The following is a 9,577-nucleotide window of genomic DNA, read 5'->3' as shown; positions in this document are numbered from 1 at the left end:
ACAAACCTGTTACCTAGCAGCCTACCCACCACTGCGTAACCAAAACTTACAATGAAATGAAATTGGTCTGGTTCCCACATTACTCATCACATCAAGTAAAGGCGGCTGAGGCATGGGATGCAGAATTGTAACATAAAAATATCTCTTCTTGTTGCTGAGACTGGCACAAGCCACCATGTTAGCCACTGAGCGTGGTTTGTTAAGCTTAATCGTGCAGTTCAGCAGAATCGTTGCCAGACGTATCATTCAAGCAGATAAGTAATATGCAGCTGCTGGAGAACTGGCGTGGATTAAAGAGATAAGATTGTAAAGAACAAAGCATGCAAGTCCAAGGCAGAAATTGTAAATCATTCAACAGCAGTGCACCTATTCAAGGCTACACCACCGCTGTTCACTCCGTGTACATTAAGAGCAGTTAGTGATAAGAGACAATAAAAGTGTCATAACGAGAACGGGTGAGGTCTCATGCGTGATCATGCATGCTTGTCATCAACAGTGATTGTGATCCTGTGTACTTCAGGAAGAACAACTTTCACCAGAAATTACAGTTTTTTCTCAATTGCTGAGAGACGCTCAGTGAAACTGGAATCCACTCGGCCTTCATCATCACCTTCTTAACAGAAATAATAAACAGGAGTTTATTTCTTGCAAATGTGTGACCATGTTTCCACTGCTTTCGCACATATTTTACATCATTGTCCAAATCAAGTACTGCATGTCATCCAGAGACCAGATTACCTTTAGTACAAAGACTAAAGTAAACTCTAAAGTAGATCTATTTTTACAGTGCAGCAGAGTTTGTTATTTCTAGTAAAATCACACTAGGACAAAATAATATAACCCTGTAATATGTCTCATATTTATATTTAAGTGTCAGCAAAAGACAAGGAGTGACTGAAGTGGTTTATACAGAGAGCTGCATGTAGTTTTTTATAGTATTTTGTAGTATTTTGTAGTATTTTGTAGTATTTTGTAGTATTTTTGGCCACAAGTTTTGTTGTTTCAAAGAAAAATGTGCTTTTGTTGCATGTTTTGATTGATTTGTTAGTGTTAGAAAATTGTGGCCACTGATCTTCTGTTTCACTCTGTGTGTTGGCGACTTTTTGAAAATGGTTTTTAAGCCATTTAAGGATTTAAGCAAATGCAAAAAACTGTAACTTGCTACCAGCAAATCACAGTAGGGACAACAGTGAGCCACTAGAGGGAAGTAAAGGGCGGCAGTTATTCACGGCCTTTCCTCCCTGAGATGCCTTTTATTCATTAACACCTAAAACAACATACATGAAGGTGCATGCATTTGGGAACTGACAGTACTTGTGGACTTTGAGCACACATAAGAGAAAACAAGGCTTTTGTAGAATATGGTAACAATTACAATAATTATTAACAATTTTAAAAACTTATTCTCATCTATTTTAAATCGCTGACAGTTTGTTTATGTTTGTCTCAGTTTTCTTATGATTTAAAGGGCATCCTGGATTAAAACACCCACTCCGACCAGGGACAATTTATGTCCCCTACAGGTAAACTAATAAGATCACAGGACACATTGTGAAGAATTCATTACATCTCAGTGAAGTGTACATATTCAGATTTTGATTTAGCTTATTGCAGTATAGTGTCCTTGCTGCGTTTGTTGTGGGATGATAATGGACTCATCTCTGAACACTTCACTAGACTGACATTTCTGGCAAGTCTTATATAGTTGTTGATATGTCCTTTATATGCCTATTTTATGCACGAATATAAAGATACTGGTAAATCTAGTTCAATCTATGAACATATACAGTGGATAGATAGTTTAATCAGAAGAATTAAAAAAATCTTCAATCTCAAATTCCATAAATAGAGGGTTTTCTCTGTTGTTATTAGTCTCAAGACATCAGTTATTTAAAACGCACACCCACGTACATTCTTTGTTGATAGACCTTGTGTTTTGTATGGTTGTGTTTATGTTGTTGAATTTTTACTACTCCAGTTCAAATGCTTGGAAATGCTTCAGATTAGTTCTTATATTAGTTCAAGGATTTCATATTCAATATAAACCTTTTGAGGATTGTAATTACTTTTAGAAAGGAGAAATCAACATGGAGACATAGAGCTGTCTAGTGGTAAAAACAATCAAAGCCACTGCACACTGGAATAAATACAACTACAATATGAATTTGGCAAGTCTTGGAAAAATACAAAGAAACCACTGGCGTACTGAGCAACAGGTTGGCTGAAGATATAAACAGTAGATGACAGAAGTATTGTGAGAGCAGGAACAGAGAGCAGTTGTTTTATGGGAAGGTGAGACCAAAATTAGCCTCTAACAGACTGATGGAAAGAGCCAACGTGTGGAGGATCTGCTCATAAACCAAATGATACAAGCTCATCAATGAAGCACAGTGAAGGTGGTGTCTTGTTTGGGTTGGCATGGCGTGGAACACGCTGATCTTTATTGATGCAATAACCCATGATGCTGATAGTAGCAGAATTTATTCAGAGGAGACATTTGCCAATTTGCAGAGACATGCATCAAAACTAACTGGAAGTAACATCTCCACGCAGCAAGACCGTGATCCAAAACATATGTCAATGAGTCCCAGGTTTGATACTGTTATCATAAGTGTTACTGTGAATCTAGTTCATACATCTTATTTTATTGAAGTACCTAAATATTCAGCCAACATGAATATTTGTATTCACTGGAATCACTGATTGCCTTTGTGTGTGTGTGACTGTGCGTACGGTCTCCTGCTTCTTCACTGTCTGACTCGAGTAACTTGGGGCTCAGTCCACGCCACCAGTGACGTACAATATGTGATGCTCCCTTTACACATACAGTACGTAACAGATGAATGCAGAAATTTTAGAAAGAAATGTCTGCCATCAACATTTTTTCCCAGGAAGTCAGTAGATATTTGTGTGTGTGAATTGAATACCTACAAAGCATGGAATAGCATGTATCTCACTGTGGCGACCACTGTAGAAACTTGCCATTGTTAGAGCTTGGGCACTTTGCCGGACACTATGTCAGTTTTAGAGGACCTTTTACACCTTTCACTACCTCCATTGTGGAGGCAGAAAATGAAAGGACAAGTTCAACACACCTGGACCACATTGTAGAACAGATTCTCCCTCCACAACAGGCTGTTACATCGTAAGCTTTTATTACATCATGCACAGTTATTACATTACAAGTTTCTACAGAGAGTCATGATGATTAAGTTTTACACATACCGCACTAAATGCATTGTGATTGTTTTATCGAGTTCACGTGAACACAGATGTGTTTCTGTTATCACACAGATAGATAATAAATTCCCACTACTGCGAGCAGCACAGCACAGTCTGTTCACGTGAAGCCAAGCATGAGTCTCTAGTCTTACAGAAGCAAAAGTACAAAGAATGAGGAAAAGTTGCATGCAACAATGGATGACCTACGTACAGTTGTGTAGGTACCAGGAAACAGTTACTGACATGTGAATGTTAATATATTACAGTACTGGTTTACTGCTTTACTTCAGCTGCAAAATACCAGGAAATGAAAAAGAAAACAAATGCCCCAATGTGCGTACACCAGGCCTGTGCACAGCGGTTGATTAAAGTTGTAGACATACTCAGTATAAATATGTTTCAGTAGCCATTCATAACATACATGCTGTAATAATGATAAATTCACATGCACTCATGTTGTTTACAGGGCTGCGAGCTGTCCATGTGGTCATAAATTACATTTATAAAAAAAAAAAGCTGTCACTTAAATAGTCATTAGTTTTGTTAACCGAAGAATCCATGTAAGAAAACAGCCACACAAAGAAGGATGATGGCGTTGGCGTTGACAACGTTCCTCCACAGAGGCATTTCTGAGGTGTCTGTGAGCTTCTTCTGCAGCTCTTCTTCCTCTTCTGGAGTCAGCTTGGGGGCTTTTTTCTGCTCCAGGCCGCAGAAGCACATCACTGCCTTCTTGCAGAAACCAGGTTCCTCCTCAGGTTCTGCAATAGAAGAGACAAGAGCATTGAGGAACAATCGCTGGTGTGTGTGTATGTGTGTGTTTATACTGTCGTTCTGCTGATTACCCTCTATGTCCATAGAATTGTTGTTGTCAACCCAGTCGTCCTGTTCAAGGTCCACCCTCTCTTCCTCGTTGTTCCTCAGGCTCCAGCACAGTCGATAGAGCTAGACAAACAATACAACACATGTTGAAACGAAACGACACTGAATGGTCACATACAGGGAAATAATAATAATTAATTCAGCCTTATCTTGCAGCAGTCACGTACATGCTTGTCTTCAATGGGTTTGGTCATTAGAGAAATTCCCACGATGATGATGCAGGAGATAACAAACAGGATGATGGAGAAGTAGAGGTAGTGGACGCCACATATGATCGTTGGACATTTACTGGGGGTAACACAGCTGCCTGTCCCAAAAGCAAACTCAGCTATCATCCTGCACAGGCCAATACACAAGCCAATGGTGAGGCCAAAAAATGCGCCCTGAGGAGAGAAAGAAAAGTGTCAAGCAGGCGGACAGCGGATTTCCACAAAATCCTTCAGTAAATTGGCAATATGTTCGTTTCACGCCTTTCACGTTTTTGTTTAAATTAAACATAAAAGAAACAATATAATAAATAGTGGTGATGGATTGATTTTGTTATCTTTGCACAGAATTGTGAGGCTTCAGCTTCATATTTACTGTACAGTTATAACAGTGGTATTAAGAAAGAATTTTTCTCAGGTATTGCTTTATAACCTTGCTCCTAAGGATGTTTTACAAAATTCCCCCAAATACCACACACACAGTGCATGCAGCAGACACAGGGTATGAAATATAAATTATGAACAATGCAAGACAGGTCCTGTTATACATTATTATCAACAAGACGTGAGGAAGCACTGGAGGGAGAGAGCTGAGGCTTTTAGGCCGTACGAGTGTGAGTGATGTGAGTACAATGTGATGATGATGATTTTAGTATTCAATTACTTAACTGGTGGCCAATTAACACAAGATACTAGTGGACGCAGGATAATGAAATACGTTATCAAAGACCTTTGGCTTGTAATTGTTAAAGATCTTTATGACGCTCTGCATTCGAACACATAAAGTTAACAGTTTCGTGCCGCAGTGTCAGTTCACCATTTTGAGCCAGACTGATATGTCTCAGCTACCATCAGTTTTGATGTCCCAACACTTCTCACTTAGTACCATCATCAAAACTGTCAAACTTTAAGCCGACATTGGCTCGTAGTTCAGTGCTCCACTGTACCAAAGTCCAGCCTCACGCATTTACTATTGTGTCTGTAGACTCTATGCAACGGGAAATATATTTCACTATATCAATTTTATTTAGTGTTTGCAATGAAAATTCACTCACAGCCTCATTGACGCGTTTGCAGAAGACGGCGAGCATGAAGACAGCTGCAACGGGTGGTGTGAGATAGCTGGTGATGGACTGGATGTAGTCAAAGAGCTGACCACTCTGAGCTGACTGCACCACAGGGATCCATGCTATACTCACACCAATCAGGACCAAGATAAACACTCTATACATACGTGGAAATATTGGCAATTAGTAAGACATTCAGTTAGGCAGTAATTTGATAAACAAACAATCAGCAGAAAGCAAATGAAACACACCCCTAAATATGTGTTTTACCTGCCGGCAATCATGAGTTCCTTCTCACTGGCAGAGCGGCGAATTTTAGTGTAGATGTCCATGGTGAAGAGGGTGCTGGCACTGTTGAATATAGAGGTAAGTGAACTCATCAGAGAGGCCAGCATCACAGACAGCATAAGACCTCTCAGACCTGAAATAGAATCAAAGAGTAACAGAGTAAAGATAAAGATGAGAAGAATAAAAGTAGAAGAAAGAGGTCAGTCAACAAAGCTCTTCAGCCACCCACCATTAGGCATGAGATCCACCACCAGTTTGGGATAAGCAATGTTGGTGCAACCCACACTGGCACCACAGTATTTTTTACATTCATCTGGGTCGACACAGGCCACCACATCTGGAATAAAGATAAGAATAAATCACCAGGACGTTAAGGAAGATGTGTTGCAGCCATGCTTTCATGCAGAAAATAAATAAAAAATAACATAAAAATAACACTGTTTAATTGGTTAGATTTGAAAAAAAAAAACACACTACACTCACCAGCGTAGAGGATTCTGCTGATCATCCCGGGGAAAACCATGAGGAACATGGGCAGCAGCTTTAGGTAACCACATAAGATGCAACCTCCCTTAACATGTGATAAGTTCTTGGCTGAGAGACAGCGCTGGACAATGACCTGCAGAAAAACAGTTCAGAAAAGACCCATATTGTCATAATATAATGAACAGTCCTACTAGTTACTAAAGAAGCCAATTTGGACATGCTTGTTGATGGATATTCCCTTTTGATAACTGACTATGGATGAAGGGGATGAATTAAGCATTTGTGTGTGCTGGACGCTCAGCATTTGAAGTAGCATGTAGCTCTTCAGCGAGATGCAGCGTTAGTCTGTCTGGTAATCTTATCTCAGTCTCTGCGAGTACATTAAAGCCTAAAAGCAGACCAACTCAGAACGCTTGAGTGCTGTCTGGCAAAAACAGGCAATATAAAGGCGCATAAATGTGTGTACAAATCCGTGGGGATCATTTGAGTTTGTGTGTTTGTGAGTTTATGACGATGGATTTTTGTAATAGCCGCCACTGAGTCAGCACAAGTATTGTGTGCTCACAGTCACTGCCCATTTGCTTGACTGACCTGATCTGTGCACCAGTACCAACCGGCCTGAATGGTGAGTCCGAACACCAGGCCAGGCCACGGCAGGTCTCCTGTGATAGCATTCCTGAAAATATGGAAGGAGTCTGCCCGAGGCTCGTAGCATTCTGCACTGATGTTAGTCGTGACAGAAGGAACAGCGTTCATGAAGCCCTCCTGGAACTTTTCATAGCCTCCCACCTCATTGAAAGCTGAAGATATAACAACAATTTAAATGCACTTTAAGTACATTTTATGATAAATCATAAACATAATTTTATGATTACACAATAACCAACTGAAAAAAGCTAAATGTTACCAAAGCCCATGAGGATGAAGGATCCAACAAGCATGATGACGGTTTGTAAGGTGTCTGTGTAGATCACTGCAGCCAGTCCACCTGAGAAACAATATGTGCAAAATGTCGTCAGTTCTTATATTTTTCATTCAAAGTGTCCACTAAAGTACATAATTGATCTTACTGGAGGGATTTGATTTTGTACACTGATCCCAATAATCTCACCAACTGAGATATTCAGTGTTGTGTTGTGTTATGTAAGGGCTCTTTCTCAGTTCATCCCGTAAAGCCAAGTTTGGGTGTGGATGCACTATTACAGAGCGGTAACAGAAGGCCATTTCCTGCTTATCGTAGTCCATGGGTAATTAACCACAATAACACAGCACAGATAATCTGGACAGGAGGAGGGACAGCGCTTGTGTGTCCACATCTCTACATTTGGTCTTGAGGAGACTTTACCCCCAGGCATGATGTCATTCGTAAAGTAGAAGTCTTTTAGCTGTAGTTTATGAGTAAAATGTTGACTCCTGAGTTCAGTGGAAAAAAGGAAGTGAATACATCTTTAGTGGACAGACCTGTGACGGTGTACAGCGCAGTGATCATTAGTAGCAGGATGACAGCCAAGTAGATATTCAACCCAAGAGCCTGGTTGATAAAAATGGCACCGGAGAACATGTCGGCCTGATCGGAGAGGGGACGAGAACGTGTTATTTCAATCAAGACCATTAAATATTCACACAGTGTTTTCCTAGAAATGTGGCATGTAACGGTGACTTACTGAGATCTTGGTGAAGACGTACAGAAATAGGGACAGCACAGAAAGATAGATGCGAATACGCTGTCCTCCAAACCTCTTCTTCAGGTACTCAGGCATGGTGACCACCTAAACACATCCATGATTTGTTTTACTTGACACTTTTAAGGCCTCCCACTTATCAATGTGTATAAGAATAAAGACTATGTGTTTTTGTTTTGTTCAGTGTGTGCTCTGTGTGCTCTGTTTACCCCAGCTTTAATGTAGATGGGCACAAAGAGCCATCCCAGAATGACGACCACAATAAGAGCCTGAAACACACAAGCAATAAATATTTGATGCCACATTTGTCATTCTGGTTCTTTTCATCCTCTGCAGTGTGAATAATCTTTAACAGCTCGTCTGACAGAGATAACCAGTAACATGTTCGATACAGGTTAGAAATACATTAGTGTAAGAAGTGACTTCGATCACTCACGTTCCACTCAAATCCACCGATAGCTATTCCTCCAGCTGCAGCAGTTCCAGCAATTCCTACAAAGTGGCCACTGCCAATGTTGCTGGCAAAGAGGGATGCTCCAATCTGTGGAGTGCATGATTAAATCTGTCAGTTTATTTATTTTTTGACAAGAAAAAAAGGTTCCAGCTGACTCAGCTTTAATGTCATTCAGTCAGGATAACATCATATTGTGTGATTTATCCATTTACTTTAAGCACTCTGGTAAAAGTCAGTGCTTTCATTATAAGCCACACCATTACCACTTTACACAAGACAATAAAAGAAATGATCAGCCAGCGTGTGTCTGCAGCCACAGGGGCACCCTATCGCTGTTAGATGACTGTTGACTATAGTCAGAGCATGATCTCAAGTGGCTCAACAGCGAGATACCCACCGGCCACCAAACCATACTCCTCCCCGCAAGGAAGAAGCCACCGACTGTGGCTCGGTTGGTGCGAACCATAGCCTGCAACAGGAGAGGGACATGTTTTAGAGAATCACACAAATGCAACAGACACTCACCCACAAGTTGCTGCATGTTTGTTAATGATTACATTTTATTTGATAAACAGCAGCTGGGAAAATGTTCAAAAGAGGAAAACAAAGCCACTGTCATTGCATGAAGATTAAAAACGCCTTAAAGGAGCATTACTAATAATAATTTTCATAAATATGCAGAATCTCCTGATCGGCTGTAAAACAATTAAACCAGGTTGATAAAGCGCTGTAACTGCACATATCAGTTCACTCCAGTATATCTCGTTTACTTCAAAGTGCAGGTGTAAAGGTGGTAAAATAAATCAAACGACTTCAAACTAACTAGGACTCTCACAGCTGGTGAAGAGTTATCTATTCAGTGGCTCTAAATAATGGTCAACTAAGAGACAACAAGAACAACTCACCCATACTCCAACACCCAGGACGACCAAAAAGTAAATCACAATAACGGAGATGTCCGCTGGATTGTTTAGGACTACGTTGGAGGTGCTGTTTCCTGCATTGCTCCTTACAAAGGAGAATCCAAAGTAATCTCCAAACATGTCTCAATGGAGGACCGGCCGACCGGAGAACAGGTAGAGTGTTACTGCAGTCACTTCACTTTGAATGAAGCACCTGCACAGACACTTATGTACCTTTGGTCCTGGTGGAGGTGGAGGTGTGTTATGTGTGTGTGTGTATGTGTGTGTGTGTGTGTGTGTGTGTGTTGGAGAGAGAGTGTGTGGGAAAGATTTGGGTGGGGGCTAAGTGGGGAGAGAACCAGAGAGAGTAGTTTTATTTAATAAATTACCA

General features: G+C 40.5%; 1 protein-coding gene across 1 annotated transcript; it reads right to left on the bottom strand.

Annotated features, from left to right (window-relative positions):
* Window positions 1–3,148: 3,148 nt before the first annotated feature.
* On the bottom strand, window positions 3,149–9,371 carry slc5a1 (solute carrier family 5 member 1). Its single transcript, XM_026340566.1, has 15 exons — window positions 9,190–9,371; window positions 8,682–8,753; window positions 8,267–8,371; window positions 8,040–8,099; window positions 7,813–7,917; window positions 7,610–7,715; window positions 7,056–7,136; window positions 6,740–6,948; window positions 6,146–6,281; window positions 5,892–5,999; window positions 5,645–5,795; window positions 5,363–5,531; window positions 4,269–4,484; window positions 4,065–4,164; window positions 3,149–3,980 (listed from the first exon to the last, which is right to left on the bottom strand). Exons 1-15 carry the CDS (start codon window positions 9,325–9,327, stop codon window positions 3,766–3,768), a joined length of 1,971 nt encoding a protein of 656 aa, XP_026196351.1. The 5' UTR covers window positions 9,328–9,371; the 3' UTR covers window positions 3,149–3,765.
* Between the last annotated feature and the right edge of the window lie 206 nt (window positions 9,372–9,577).

The sequence above is a fragment of the Anabas testudineus genome, chromosome 22 (assembly GCF_900324465.2).
Source record: "Anabas testudineus chromosome 22, fAnaTes1.2, whole genome shotgun sequence".
Taxonomy (NCBI): Eukaryota; Metazoa; Chordata; class Actinopteri; order Anabantiformes; family Anabantidae; genus Anabas; species Anabas testudineus.
This window is presented reverse-complemented; position numbering and strand designations above follow the sequence as displayed.

Excerpts from the sequence above, each read along its gene's own strand:
- slc5a1 (XM_026340566.1), bottom strand. The coding sequence starts at position 9,327 with ATGTTTGGAGATTACTTTGGATTCTCCTTTGTAAGGAGCAATGCAGGA. Across the intron at positions 7,137-7,609 it reads TGCGCTGTACACCGTCACAG|GTGGACTGGCTGCAGTGATC; the intron begins GTCTGTCCACTA and ends ATTGTTTCTCAG. Across the intron at positions 5,532-5,644 it reads GAACTCATGATTGCCGGCAG|AGTGTTTATCTTGGTCCTGA; the intron begins GTAAAACACATA and ends ACGTATGTATAG.